This window comes from Crotalus tigris, unplaced genomic scaffold (assembly GCF_016545835.1).
Source record: "Crotalus tigris isolate CLP2741 ecotype Arizona unplaced genomic scaffold, ASM1654583v1 scf7180000017800.2534000, whole genome shotgun sequence".
NCBI classification, from domain to species: domain Eukaryota; kingdom Metazoa; phylum Chordata; class Lepidosauria; order Squamata; family Viperidae; genus Crotalus; species Crotalus tigris.
In genome coordinates, this window is record NW_024096645.1 from 411,080 (window position 1) to 426,793 (window position 15,714).

A 15,714-nucleotide genomic window follows, 5' to 3' on the forward strand; every position below is an offset into this window, starting at 1 on the left:
TAGAGGTTAAAATAAGCCTGTCTGCAATCTAAGCGTGTTAACTGAAATCCAACGGACTTCTTTAAGAGAAATTATGTTTAGAAAAGAAATGTGAATTTCCTAAGTTTGCTATATGGGTCTAAATTGCATCTTTCCTTTTTTTCCCCCGCTGCCGACGCCGACAGGAGGGGAAATTCCCCACGGAACTTGCGCAACCTCTCGCCGCCACCAGTCGAGGATGCTCCGTGTCCTAGTTTGGCTTTCCTGCTACGGTTCGGTGCAGTGACTACCTTTGCCCACTTTAAGAACCATTCCCGAAAAGGTGGCGAGGGGCAGGTGACATTAAGGCAGGAACTTGTTTTATACGTATGAAATATGAGCCTGAAAGCTTGGGAAAGAAAATAGATAATCAGACATAGTGTCTAACTGCCCTTTTTCCTTCAAGATCATTCTTGGAGATCAGCAAGCTCCGAACAGGCTGCAATTCTGCCTATTAACGAAACGGGATACGTTCCCTCTCTTTCTCTCTCTCTCTCTCTCTCTTCGTCTCTCTCCTTTCCCCATTCAAGAAAGCAGTGGCACCCGAAGGTTTCTTTTACCGCCGCGGAGCGATACGTTCAGAGACAGTTTACTTCCCCTCTCTTGCGAGATTGCTCCAAGTTGCGCAGCTGCCAAGTTCCAGCCGGGCACACCTTCGTCCGCGCGTGCGCAATTTGCCCTGGCGCTCCACTATATATCCAGAGCGTTCCGAGCGAGCCTCTCAGAACGGAAAAGGTTTGGCAGGTGAGGCTGAGGAGGGGTGAGGCGCGCGCGCGAGGACAGCCTGGAGTTCGGGGTCCGGTAGCCGCGAGAGGAGGAGGAGGAGGAGGCGGCTTGGGCGGCTTCTCTCCTCGCAGTGACCTTGCATAAGGCCGCCCCGCTGAGGCGCCGGAGGGACTTATCGGGAACGGGCGGCCAGCGTCTTGGTCGCCGCTTTGGCTCGCCGGGGCTGTGGCAGAAGAAGGCCGTAGAGGGCTTCGTCCCCGGGAGAGAACCCCGTCCTCGTCTCACGGTTTAAAGAAAAGAGGCGCCACAGAGAATGGCTCCCTCTTGGCCAGGAATCCCAAACGACCCAGCCTCCCTGCGTCCGAGAGAGAAGGGGCATCTCGGGTCTGCTTGGTTGAAGCCTCTTTACATATAGGAAAGCACTTGTGGATCAGCTGAGCTGATCAGCTGAGGACCAGTTTGGTGTAGTGGTTAAAAGGCAGCAGTTCTAGTTCCTACCTTTGGTACAAAGGCAGCAGGGTCAACTTGGGCCAGTCACTTTCTCTCAGCGCTGGGAAGGAGACCATGGCAAACGCGCTTCTGAAAACCTTGCCAAGAAAATTGTAGGGGCTTATGCAGTCATCAGAAGTCAAGACTGACTTGAAGGCATCCATAGCAATCAACTTAGAGTAACAGAGTTTTGTTTTGGAGCCTTTCTCCCCCCCCTCCCTCCCCAATTTTCCTTCCAGCTGTTTTATTTATCAAATATGCTATGAAAGAAGCCCTTTCAATCTTTCATGATCACAAACTCTGCTTCCAAGATCATGTTAACACTGCAAGAGCTTGTATTGAAGCATAACTTTAGATATACAAAGCCTGCCTCTGCCAGTAGATGGAAGGTTAATTCCAAGGTTAAGTTGTATTCTGATAACTTAGTGTAAAACAAACTACTTAGCCAAAATTTTATGTTGCAGTATGTTTTCCAATGTGCACGTTTGTATTTAGAACAGTATGAGAGGTACATAATTCTGAATTTGTATATTCGTATAGCTCAGTGTGGTCTGATTATATGTGGTGGTACTAAATTTGCTAACTTGCTGAAGCAATGAAAAGATTGCTTCACACATAGACATTATTGGGAAAGAAAGGCTTTTTCACAAGAATTAGCCTGTAAGCTGTAATGTATCTCATGTATATATATAAACGCTTCAAATCGATCCAAACCTCAGTGAGTTATACATTTATGAATTATTTTGTTACAGTACTTTCTAAATATGATAAACTACATGAAAAAAACTACCCTTTAACTTGAAAATAAACAATTGTGTACATTTTTTGTTTGCATTTTAGGGTATATTTTGAGGTGCAGATTTATTTTAAGCTTTCACCCAGACTTCTGAAAATGGAAACCATTGTTCGTCGTTGCCCATTCCTGTCAAGAGTATCCCAGGCTTTCTTGCAGAAAGCTGGCAAATCCCTTCTGTTCTATGCTCAGAATTGCCCCAAAATGATGGAAGTTGGGACCAAACCTGCTTCAAGAGCTATAAGCACTTCAGCAACTCACTGCCAGCAAACTGAAGAATCCACTTCTGCCAGTCAGAGTAAGTCTACACTTATTAAATTGACTAATTTGATTTGCCATGAATAAAAATCTTTTGACGAATGAACGCAAATATATGTGTCCCCAGGATAATGTTGCAAGATCAAATCTGGGTCAGTCGGTGGGGGACCAGAGATTTACCCTTCTGAAGAAAAGTAAACCTCTGGTCTTGGTGACCAACCCAGATTCGAACTTGCAAAATTTTTTTGCCTCAAATGAGGAAAATGTGTGCTTGTATACATGGTTCAATAATTCATTCCATTTAAATGTAATCTGGGACATAAGCACTGCATTGAAGAATGCTGCACTTTATTTCTCAGTCAATAAACTGACTTGGTAATAATTCTGAAAATAACATTTCATATGTTAAGCGTATCTGACAATTTTTGAGAAAGCCAACAGTCTATCTAAACTTTGAACGTCATTCCATGAGTTAAAAGCCAACTTATATTGTACTGTGCATCCAGCAGAAACTAGGAACAGAGGTGAAGAAAAGCATAAAGCTTGGTAAATAGTGTGTAAAGAAAGTTAAGGTGTATAGAGCAGTATGTTGTAGCTGCCTCAAATGGAAAAAGAGCCGTTTATAATCTGCTTTTATTGTAGAACATACATTCAATAACTATTTTAGGACTGAAGTATACTTTTAGTGCTTTAAAGACTTCTAAGGCCTGCTCATAGGAAGGAAACTTCTAGAAAGGTGTAACTTCAGCACTGCATTGTTTGAATTTCATAATATCTTTATTCTTGAAAAAAAAATCACAATATACTGGGGTTGACTCCAAAATTATTAAGTAGATATAATTATCTAAAAATTTTCTTCAGAGCAAACACAGAGCATGCAAAGGATTCTGCATATTTGTTGGCTATAATTGTATGCATGCATTCAATCAAAACAGCTGATGTGAAGTATAGCTCATCTGAATTTTTCAAGTTATTAAAAATGCAAATAGTAAAATAAAATTGTTTTCAATAAACATGCTGTTAATCAGACAATATTATAAAAAGCATTTATAGGGAAGCAGCGTAATGGACAGCATAGTACTTTATAATGATCTAAAGTGTAGAGCAGGGGTCTTTTATGACTTCTGAACTTCAACTCCCAGAATTTCTCAGCCAGGCATGCTGGGTGAGGAATTCTGGGAGTTGAAGTCCACAAGTCATAAAAGGGCCAAGTTTGAGGATCCCTGGTAGAGAGTTTTGCTGGATAACTTAAGTCTGCTCCTTGGAAGGCTTTGAGTAGAAAATGTGTTCAATGCTAATAGTTTCTGCAGGAAATCCATCTTTACTTTTTGATACTTAAGGGACCTTGAATAATGCAATGCACACAAACTGTATTTACGACACTAAAAGCATACATAATGTTCCTATTAGAATATTCTTGAATGTAAGCAGTATTACACAAAGTACAGAGGCATAAGAAATACCTGTTCAACAAGAGCTTCACATTGTTCTGTATTGAATTTTTTTTTTCATTCAGAGAACAAAAACTCCACAGATGTGGCTCAGCAAAACATAAGCAGACCCCAGCATCTTGTAAGTGAACCATCTGCTGGTAGCCCAAGTGCTAACCAAGCTCCTGTGAGTAAATGCCCATTCTTGGCAGCTCAGGTGAATGAAGGAAACAGCGTTTTCTGTGAAGCCAGCCGGGAACTCCAGGAGGATGTGGAAGAAATGCAAGCTGTAAGAAAAGGTGTGTTGTCTTGTGAAAGTTTGACTTTTGTTCGTTTATACTAAGTACAAAATACTAATTGTACTAAGCAGGTTTAAAGAGGAGAAATTATTAAACTTTTAAAATCGGATACAGATTTGCACCATTTTTCAAACAGGAATTCTGGTTAAAGTTCCATGTTGTTCATCTATTGATTCTACATACCTTCCCCAGCAAAGCAAGCTTTGATTTGAAGAAGGAAGGGCTTTGCCCAGATTTTAAAGTATCATTGACCTCTTTTTTCTGTTTGGCTTAGATCTTTTGCTAGCTGATATTTAATACTCAGCTGGACTAATTAATAAAGCTTCTTTATGACACTTATTGAATGGTGCTAGGACATAATCAGAATGAATTATGTATCACATGGGATAGGATGTTATCAGCAATCATATCCTAAATGAAAGGCATATAGAGTAATTATTGCTTGTGAGAGTCTCTGTAATACCTTATACTTATTTAGAAGGCCTTATATATGGAAAACTAACATATAGAACTGTTCATTAATATTGTATATGAAATATTTTTGAACAGTTGAGATACTCTAGAATGGCTTCTTAAATTGTTAATATTACTATATTTTATTATATAGAATTTACCAAAACACCAGAAAGTACTGTTGAGGTTAATGCTGAGATGGACGGTGAAAAGAAAAATGGCTTATTGAAGAAATTCCAGGATATAATGTTGAAGCAGAGGCCAGAAAGGGTATCTCATCTGCTTCAGGAAAACTTGCCAAAATGTAAGGATTAGCTTTGTTGAACTGACTGATAGAAATCAAAACTTGCAGCTTTCAACATTTTGCTAAATCTAAATAGAAGTAATATTTCAGCTTAATATTTTCACTTTTAGCTGTTTCAACTTTTCAATATGATCAGTTTTTTGAGAAGAAGATTGATGAGAAGAAAAAAGATCATACATATCGTGTGTTTAAAACTGTGAATCGAAGAGCCCAGATTTTTCCCCTGGCAGATGACTATTCAGAATCCTTAATCAACAAGAAAGAAGTGTCTATCTGGTGCAGCAATGATTATCTTGGGATGAGTCGCCATCCTAGAGTTTGTGGAGCTGTTACGTAAGTATTTTTAACTAAAAATAAAATGTTTCCAATTTTTGTTGTGTAGAATTCTGCACAATCATTTTTAAGAAGGTGACTAGATGACTTAATTGTTAGATCCTCTTTGATTATGAAGTACTGTCTCAGATAAATCTTGATGATCCCTCTTGTACCTAATACAGTCTTATTTATTATTAAATTTATTTGTCACCCATCTTGCCACAAGGCAACCCTTTTTCCTCCTTTGTCCTCCAAAGGTCCAGTGGAAAATAGAATAGCTATATTTATTTATTTAAAAATTTTGTATGGCCACTCATCTTAAACACTAGTCTGTATGGCTCACAAAAGCAGTAAAATCCTGTAACTTAAAATCATAAACTATAAAATCAAAACAAAAACCCAATATTGAATCATCCCCTGGGATGCTGCAGTTCCAGTTAATTTCATTCTTTCCATAAGGTGGGACTGCCATAGAAAAGGCATGGTTCCATGGTCCCACTAGTTGGCAAATTTTCATAGAAGGGACCCAAAGCATGCTGACCCTCTCCACTCTGGTAGGATGGGTAGATAACTTCAGGGAGATTCAGTCACACAAATATATTACTATCCAACTAGTCATTCAAAGGTCAAGCTCTTGTATTGCTGTTCTTTTAAGAATGCTGCAAAAGATGTCCAGATTTCTTTTCTTATGCTGACTTGATCACAGTAAAACTGTAAAATCAGTTAAATTAGCTTTAGTCATTATTGCTCTGCATCTCGTTGATTTCATTGGGTCACCTCTGAAACATGACCAGTGTGGATTCAGTCCCATGATTCATACTGGATTACTTGATCAAAATGGGGGGAGGGCTTTTTTTGGGCAGTCCTTTTAAAAAAAAATTTTTTTTTTGTTGAGACGGAACCTATTTTTGAGGCTTATTCATTAAATTCATCAAATTGGTTAATTGTTCATTAAGATTTTGGAATCTTGGAATAAAATGTGTGAGATAAGTATTCTACAAATAGTTATATAAAGTAGCATAAACCCAATTTGCAAATATAAGGTTATCCCAAGTAGTTCTGCTGCCATTGTTGGAATCTTTCTCACAGGGAAACACTGAAACAACATGGTGCGGGAGCAGGAGGTACGAGGAATATTTCGGGAACCAGCAAATTTCATGTTGATCTTGAAAAAGAATTGGCTGATCTTCATGGAAAAGATGCTGCTCTGTTGTTCTCTTCTTGCTTCGTAGCAAATGATTCAACACTCTTCACCTTAGCTAGAATGCTACCGGGTAAGATCCCATTTTTGCCTATTATTTTACAAGGTAAATAGTTTAACCATTCCACAGCATTTTTTTTTACAGGTAGTACTACCACAACTGAACCCAAAATTTCCATTGCTAAGGGAGACAGTTGTTAGATGAACTTTCCCCCATTTAACAAACTTTTTTGCCACCATTGTTAAGTGAATCATTGCAGATGTTAAGTTAGCAATGTTAAGTGAATATAGTTTCCCCATTGCTTTGCTTATCAAAAGGTCGCAAAGGGTGATCACATGACCCCAGGATACTGCGCCCAACATAAGTACATGCCAGTTGCCGGGCATCTGAATATTGATCATATGACTACAGGGATGCTGCAGTGGTCATAAATGTGAAAAATGGTCATAAGTGTGAAAAATGGTCATAAGTCACTTTTTCGGTGGCATTGTAAATTCAAATAGTCACTAAATGAATGGTTGTAAGTCAAAGAATACCTGTTTTATATATAGCATAGATTCCTTTTAAATGTAGTTACTGCAAATAAGAATAATTGCTGGTTCAAAACCATAACCATTTAAACCATAGCTGGTAATTCTAGCAGTTCATCAAGAGTAGATGGTAAGTCTATATCTGTACATTTTGCTAACTCTTCATCAGGAGTATAAGATATGCTTACATGCTTATGACTACCTTTAATAAAAAAACCAGTATTTTTCTTGCAAGATTGTCCTAAAACCGATACAATCAAGAAAAACTTAATTTTGATAGAATCCATCATGCTAAGCTAGATTTCTAAAATATGGGTATCTAGTGATATTTAGATAGTAGCACTAAAGTAACTCCAGAGCATTGTTATCACCTTATAAGAACTGCGTCTCTAGAATAAAAAATATCTTTTACAATGATGTACCTACCCCAGTTATCACATTTTTTTCTGTTTTTTAAATGACAATTTGGATTTGTGTAATTGTTGCCCAAAAACAAAAAATGAAATCCATGTTAGATAAGAGCAATTTAGTAATATATGGGTTGTAGCTCCAATATTTGAGGGAAGGGTTTTCTTGACTCATAACTTTTATTTGATACCTAGCTAAAGGTATCATGAAATTGCTGTTGTTACTCAGGATGAGGTATTAGTTGCCATTTGGAATCATCTGATTTCTAACTGGCTTAATTAGTTGCCCCAGTTCTGTTTTGTAAATTAATGCCCAAGTTAAGATCAGGCTGTAATGTTTTAAATTGTTGGATGGCATTTATTCTTTCTTTTCCTTCCTCAGATTGTGAAATTTACTCTGATTCAGGAAACCATGCTTCTATGATTCAGGGGATTCGAAACAGTAGAGTGCCAAAACATATATTTCGACACAACGATGTTGGTCACCTCAGAGAACTCTTGAAAAAATCTAATCTGTCTATTCCAAAAATTGTTGCATTTGAAACTGTTCATTCAATGGATGGTATGTTTGATGTCTGAGGCACATGTTACTGAAACTTTAGAAATGATAATTAGAAAAACCAAAATATAAATATAACCTTGTTTTAGGTGCAGTTTGTCCATTGGAAGAGCTTTGTGATGTGGCTCATGAGTATGGAGCAATTACATTTGTAGATGAAGTACATGCTGTTGGACTCTATGGAACACACGGTGGTGGCATTGGAGACAGAGATGGAGTAATGCATAAAATGGATATTATTTCTGGAACACTTGGTAAGTATATCCACATGTGCGGAAGTCTAGACTGAAGGATGACTGAATCAAAACAGTGATTGATAATCATTACATCTTCAGAGATAATTGATTTTGGGTTAAGTCTTACCACCCTATCTTCAGATTAATGTTTCTGAAAATATAATTAATCTTACAAAAATCTGCTTTTTTTTTAGATTTATAAAGACAAATTTTATCTTTAAATTTGATGAGGGAATTGTGTAAGGACACTTGGTAGGAACAGAACTAGCAAATGCATATAGTAGAAATCTGTATTTTCTATAGATAAAATATCAGATTAAAAATCTTTAATGCAAACAAAACATGGTTTGAACTAAGGAAAACTAATTTAATCTCTTTAAATGTAAAGAAACTGAACTGACAGTATTATGCAATAGAGAGAGGATTGTAATCAACTCCATTTGGTCTTATTTTGCAATGTAGAGATATTGGTTTACTCAAAGTATGCTTTCCCAGTGGATTGCTTTACAAATAGAGTTTGGTATGTTTGCATTCTTAGGATTTGCACAAAAGGCGGTAAGCAAATGAGAACATGTATTAGAGATGACAAAACATTATACAACAGTTTTGGTTATAGATGACAAAGTCTAAGCTTCCATGCAATTCATTTAGTAAACAATTGCTGCCTTTGTATGGAGAGTACATCATGTACCAAATCTTCAGGTGAAAGCTTCACATTACTTTATTTTGAATGTAGTAGGGTTTATTTAAGGTGTTACTTTATAGTATAGACCAGAGGTCCTGAACCTTGGCAATGTTAAGACTTGTAGACTTCAACTCCCAGAATTCCTTAGCCAGCTGAGGAATTCTGGGAGTTGAAGTCCACAAGTCTTAAAGTTGCCAAGATTCAGGACCCCATGGTATAGACAATGAATTCAGAAATACTTGGTGGTAGTATTATGATAAAGATACCTCCTGCAAGAAGGTTTGATACTAAAAGAATACTGCTTAAGATACCAGTTTTTGTATTATTTGTATTAATTGGGAGATGCCAAGAACTAAGGTTTTGACTTCTTTTTTTTTTTTTCCAGGTAAAGCCTTTGGTTGTGTGGGAGGCTATATTGCCAGTACGAGTTCTTTAATAGATACTGTCCGTTCCTATGCTGCTGGCTTCATTTTTACCACTTCCTTACCACCCATGCTTTTAGCTGGTGCATTAGAGTCTGTGAGAACACTCAAAAGTACAGAGGGGCAAGTCCTTCGTCGACAACACCAACGTAATGTGAAACTCATGAGACAAATGCTGATGGATGCTGGGCTTCCTGTAGTGCATTGCCCCAGTCATATCATTCCTATCAGGGTAAATATTTAGCACACTGTGATTTTACAATAAAATTTGGGAACATCAGCAAGTTGTAGCATAGAGGGAAAACATGTCTTAAAGATGATAACTTTTTGCTTTTGTTAACCTTTGTGTATTAAACCTTATATATCTATAGCTATTTCCTTTGTGTAAATGAATAGATAGATGGTGAGAGGTGGGAGAGATGCACAGACATACCATAATTTTCCGTGTATAAGACGCACCCTTGTATAAGACACTCTGGCATGCAAGTTCCAAGCTTACAGCAAACAAAGTCAGCTCTGAGAGCAATCGCTCCTAGCGCTCTAAATAGACACCTCCCAGCCAGCCGATCCCACCCACCTAACCAGCATCCAGCACGATGAGCATTCATAGTCAATTCATAGCAGCAGCCTTCCAACCCTGGTAAACAAACCGGCATGAGCACCAGCACGACAGCACGGCAAGGGAAGCGAAGGCAGGTTTTAAACTCCCTGCTGTTTCTCCATGCCAATCAGCTGTTCGGCGGAGTGCCAAACAGCTGAGCCGGCAAATCCAGAAGTTCAGCCAGCTGCTATTATCGAGCAGGACGGCCTCACAGCTGCGTTCCACAGCGTCCCCGACCAGCATACAAGTCCCAGACCAGCATGCTGCTGGTCCAATCCGCTGCCTCCAGACTCCGCCAAACAACGATCTTGTCCCCTTCCCCCTCCCATTACTGGCAAGCCCAAGGGGCTTGACACCTGCATCAGGCGGCATGGCAGCAACATGTAAAGAACCCACACAGGCATGCCCTGGGCTGCGGAGGTTACCATTATTTTTTTGTGTATAAGACGCTGCACTTGTATAAGACACACTTGATTTTTGAACAGGGTGTTTGCAGGAAAAAATAGCGTCTTATACACGGAAAAATACAGTATATAGGAGAGTGACTATTGACACAGAGAATGGGATACAGACATATATATAGTGGAAGAAATGGATAGAAGAAGGGGGGGGTTCATTAAATAGCTGCGGTGACTGCAGAAATAAACCTAATAAACCTTTTCAAGAATCATTAGGTGGTAACAGTTTTTGATGGTTATTTGATTTCCAGACTGTTTCTGATAATGAAGAATTGTTTCCAGAGCAAATGAATTGCTCCGTTAACAAGAGCGTGGAGAAAATACCTAGCATAGTGAAGATTAACTGACATTTTGAGAGAATAGAAGGCTGCTTGTTGGTAGTTGCATCTCTTCATCCACTTGGACACGGAGAGCTGAGAGCTGTACTTTGTAAAAAAGTCACTTTGTCAACTGAGGCCCAATAGCATGCCATTATGATACCAAATGGAATGGGACCCATTTTTTTTTCCTGTTATTTTGGGACATACCTTTTTTCCCACCAAGACTCATGCATCACATGTTTAGCAGTTGGTCACAAAATATTTGTTCCCCAAGTGTTCATACCACAAAAAAGAATACAGGGAGTACATCAGGGCTGCAAATCTCCCTGCAGTGAATTATATATTGGGGCTGCATAACTGAAGGAACCTCTTCTCTGATGATGGCAAGAAAAAATCCATTCTCTTCTCCCAACTTCCTCCGGCTCTTGCCTTCCCTGCTCTTTCCATAATTACTTTTCTATTGTCTCTATATAGTTTATATCTCATTAACAAAGATTACTTATGCGAAGTAAGCATTGCTCCATGTAATAGTTGACTTTCTTAGAGGAACAGTTATATTCGATCAAAAGAAATTGTGCCTTTAGCCTAGAAACTCATCTAATCTTTTATTAACTTCAGGTTTCAGATGCTGCTAAAAATACTGCAGTCTGTGATAAAATGATGAACAAGCACAGCATCTATGTCCAGGCAATAAATTATCCCACTGTGCCACATGGAGAAGAGCTACTGCGTATTGCTCCCACACCACATCATACTCCACAAATGATGAATTATTTTATTGGTGAGTGAAAAGAACAGTTTAAGGTGTTATTCTTGACAAGAATATGCATTGCTGACGCATCTTCATATAGAAAAAGGAAGTGCTATATTGCCAGCCTGTATACTGTATGCAATTTCTCAGTAAAAAGAGAACAGTATCAACCATTCAATTTCATTCAATTTATATGGTTGCCCATCTCAAATGTCATAACTCTAGCAAGCTAAAAGTACTTAAAAACAAGAAAAAACACATAAGAAAATTATAAATAACATAGATAGCAGCTAAGAAAACAATGGTAACAATAAAAGATTTGTAAGGATCTAGCTTAGCTGCATTTGTTTAAATAATTTCATCTTTCTTTGTTTAAGACAGATTATCATCAATGCTGCTTAGTTTCATTTTAGAAGGGCCTTCAGTCAAATATTCCTCGCTGGCAACTTGCTCTTGAATTCAGCCTTCAAATGATAGATTGTGGATCTCCTGCCTCTCTATAATAAGCCACTTTAGGGCTGTATAAAGCATTTGAAAGGGGCAAAACTTTTTAGCATGTTTTACCTTTCAACTTCTAAGAGTTTGGTAGAGAGATAATAGATTTTCGAATGATCCTAAGATTTACTAGAAGATGCGTAAGACACACACAAATACACGCTTAAATGGTAATAGCCCTTAACTCTTTAAAAGTAATCTTTATGTGCAATTAACTCAGAATTAAGACAATACTGAATTTATTATTGAAAGAACAAAATGAGTGTTTTAGGTTTTGCTGGATTTTTGTCATTAACATGTTATTACAAATTAAAGCTTACAGTTGAGGAAGAAAGTAAACTTCTTTAAATTATCAATTATGTTTTCTTTTGTCTTGTAGAGAACCTGCTAAGTACCTGGAAGGAAGTGGGGCTGGAGTTAAAACCCCACTCCTCAGCGGAGTGTAACTTCTGTAGGCGACCCTTGCACTTTGAAGTTATGAGTGAAAGGGAAAGATCTTACTTCAGTGGAATGAGTAAACTTGTGTCAGCTACTGCTTGAAACAAATTGCAGCTTCGTCTATGTTTAGAAGTTAGATATTCAGTTATATGTTTTAGCTTATTATGTGCATCTTATTCTATAGTCCCGAGTAGATTTCTGGAAAATAAACTTTAAGATGATGCTTGCCAGTTCTTTATTCTACAATGACATTTCCCATTGTCATGTCTAAATACACATGAAATACGTTCCTACTAATTTTGAAATATATACAGATCCCTGCTAATGAATACATTTGATCTTTCATTTTTTTAGTAACATGGCATCATGACTTAAAAGTAAATATGAGATGAGAGAACTTGTACGTTTTCATTGTATATTTTAGCCGTATGCAGCCACACTTTGAGGGGGATATGTGCCAATTTGTGGCAAGAGGTAAAGCAGAATGCAGAAGGAAATAACACATATTTAATGTTCTGAAAGGAGAAAAATGGATGAGAAATATTGGCTAGCTATTGAGGACTAGAGGATTTTTCTTTGTACTTCAAGTCCAAAATCCTAAAAATATATGTATGATCTGTAGAGAAGGCATGCCACAGGTCTGTTCTGTCAGGGAATTAAATTTGGCAGGTCCCAGAAGGTAGGCTTTCTCTGCCTGGGTGCCACCTTGTGGAATTTTCTCCCCCTGGACATCAGGTTAGCTCCATCCCTCTTAACTTTCCAGAGGTTTCTCAAGGTCTTATTTTGCCCCTAACTAGATGTAGCTAACTAATCCCCTAATCAAGATACAGATAGCATCATGTCTGTACATAACATTCTGATTTTACCCAGATGAAATAAAATAATGTTGCCATAGTTAGATTTCAAGGGTGCGCTATCTTGGTTGCTAGGCCAGGCTTATGGCTTGGCATGATGTGCTTGCTTCTGTTTGGCAAAAACATTCACACCTTGTTTATCTTTGCATATTTATTGCAATTCCAAAATCGATATTTGGACAATGCCTTTATTACAAGCCATCAAAAGTGTACAAAATTGTGAGCAAACTTGGTATTTCTAGGAAAAAAAGTTTGAAGAAAAAGGAAATAAGAGGTGAAAGGTTGAAAGGTATTTTAATAAAAATAGTAAAGGAACAAACTTAAGTTTTATTAGATGTTAAGCTAGAGCAGGGGTGTCAAACTGCCAGCCCACGGGCTGGATGCGTCATGCCAAAACCACGCCCATCCCATTGCCAGCAATGGAAAAAAAGTTGTGATACATTGTGACACGTTACGTGACATTGCAAGTTTGACACCCCTGAGCTAGAGTGTTAAAATGTAAAGTAGGCTGTTGCCTCTTTCGGAAATACCTAGTTGATTTTCTCATCAGTTAGATATTTATTAAAATCTGGTAAATGCCCAAACTTCGCATATTGAACAAGGAAGAATAAGCATATTATCTGATATCCTGTGGGTTGGCTGTTAGACAAAATTAGATTACCAGTCTCCCAAGGAAAGATGGACTTCCATATCTATTTAGAGGTAAGCTTCAGTGAGTTCAGTGGAATTGCATCCATATAAATAAGGTGTGTGAATGTGTGTGAGCTTGTGCATATGATTGCAGACTTAAGTATGTTGGGATACAGCCATAAGAATTATGAATCTAATCGGGCAACTTTTAGGACTTTGAACTTTATTTTAAACTACTAGAGTACATATTAACAGATGTTTTGTGTGTTTACACAATCCTTTTTTGAATTCTTTCTTCAGCCTTTTTTGAACACGCTGCTGCTAAACAAAAGGAAAAACAACTGGCACATGCAGCTTTCACCTGCAGCTGAAATAGTTTGGCTGCTGCCCTTGGCAGAATTGGGTAGAAAAAGAAGCCATTTTTTGGCATGGTGCTGCATCTTTTTACAATACACAGAGGACATCTTTTCTTGCTAGCATTTTTTCGTAAATGGGTCTAACCTTGTGGTTTGAAACATCCCTTTTATATTCTTTCATTATTGTCTGTTTCCATAAGCAGCCCTGGAATGCAAATGTCACAACTGTCTCACCTGTTGATGTCTAATTAGCAATTTGGCATTCTTTATAAGGACTTCAATGTCATCCAATTCTTGGATTCAAATTTTTTAAGCGAGAGAGGGGGTCCAAAGTTACTTTGTTCTTGCTCCCCCATAACTCAATTCTGAAAAAGAAACCTTGAATTAGTACAGTTGCTATATTCTTCAGGGACTTCCCGTCTTCTAAAGCATGACTAGCCACAGGTGTATATCTTTGATCCCTGTACAGGTCTCCAGTAGGGGGTCATGGATTCTCTGCCTTTCAGTTATGTTCAGTTCCCTCCCTTCCTTAAAAGTTCTATTTCTCCTTCCACTCTGCTCTAAATCAGTAATAGACCTGTTGATATCCATGACATTGTGCAAAAGTGGGAGGAAAATTTTGAAAAAGCTGAAATATATTTGATTTTGGTATATTTCTACCTTCTCTACTATTGTTGGAAGGTATAAGTTGTTACATGAAGCAATAATGCAGAGGTGCTGATGGTAAAAGTAAGGGAATCCAAGCAACATGTTCCCTTATTGATAGTTTGTAAACAATTAAACCTTTGTTTTTCAAACTTAGCAACTTTAAGATATGAAGACTTGAACTTCAGCATTCTCCAGCCAGCATGATGGACAATAGGAATGTCTTGTAGCTGCACTCAAAAAATTTTCAGAACTCTATAATTATCTGTAGCTTTATTTCATATAAAAGTTTCCCTAGTGGAAATTGTGACTTTACTTTTTTTTTAATATGAAATCTATGCCAAAGAGAAAAAAAATGTCATTTTTTATTAGCAGAAATAGTAACCTTTTAAAAAATTGATAAATTATACATTTCTTGAATCCAACTTTTGATATAGTAACAGTATTTTCCCTCAATATAATTATTCCATATACAGTATAACCAAAGCTTCTCAAAAACAGGTTCCATTGTTTTGGAATATAATTCAATATAACATAATTATAACTTGAAAAAAAAATGTCCAGACTTCTATTTTTATATGTTACGACATTCTTCTAAAAATAAACCAAAACCAGACATAACCAATCATATGAATATACCTTTAAATTTCTTACCACTGATAAATTCCTTGACGAATCCAATACATTGAAAATAAAAATCTTTTCATGGATTAGCTTCAAAGAAGTTCCATTTTTTAAAATTTGAATTTATTGATGTTCTATTAACAGGCATTGCAATTGTTTATTCTCTAATTCAGACATGTCAAACACAAGGCCTAGGGGCCGGATGCAGCCCACGAAGCCATCCTGGAAACAGTGAGGGAACGACCCCCTCTGCCTTGGCCCTTGCCCAGGCCAGCTGGGAGCCAATGTACAATTTTGTGGTGGCCATCTATGCTGAAACACATTCAGTCTTAGCTCCACAAGAAACAGTGAGGAACCAGCCCCTGCTGTGTCAGCCCTGCCCCCTGGGTACATGCTGGGGAGGTGTCACCCTTTGT

The 15,714-nt window shown here is 37.8% G+C and overlaps 1 protein-coding gene across 1 annotated transcript; it reads left to right on the top strand.

The window, feature by feature from the left end:
* Nucleotides 1-605: 605 nt before the first annotated feature.
* Nucleotides 606-12,518, top strand: ALAS1 (5'-aminolevulinate synthase 1). Its single transcript, XM_039342584.1, has 11 exons — nt 606-762; nt 2,074-2,324; nt 3,801-4,013; nt 4,621-4,770; nt 4,881-5,103; nt 6,175-6,359; nt 7,607-7,786; nt 7,873-8,037; nt 9,090-9,358; nt 11,124-11,286; nt 12,131-12,518. Exons 2-11 carry the CDS (start codon nt 2,126-2,128, stop codon nt 12,289-12,291), a joined length of 1,908 nt encoding a protein of 635 aa, XP_039198518.1. The 5' UTR covers nt 606-762; nt 2,074-2,125; the 3' UTR covers nt 12,292-12,518.
* Nucleotides 12,519-15,714: the final 3,196 nt, after the last annotated feature.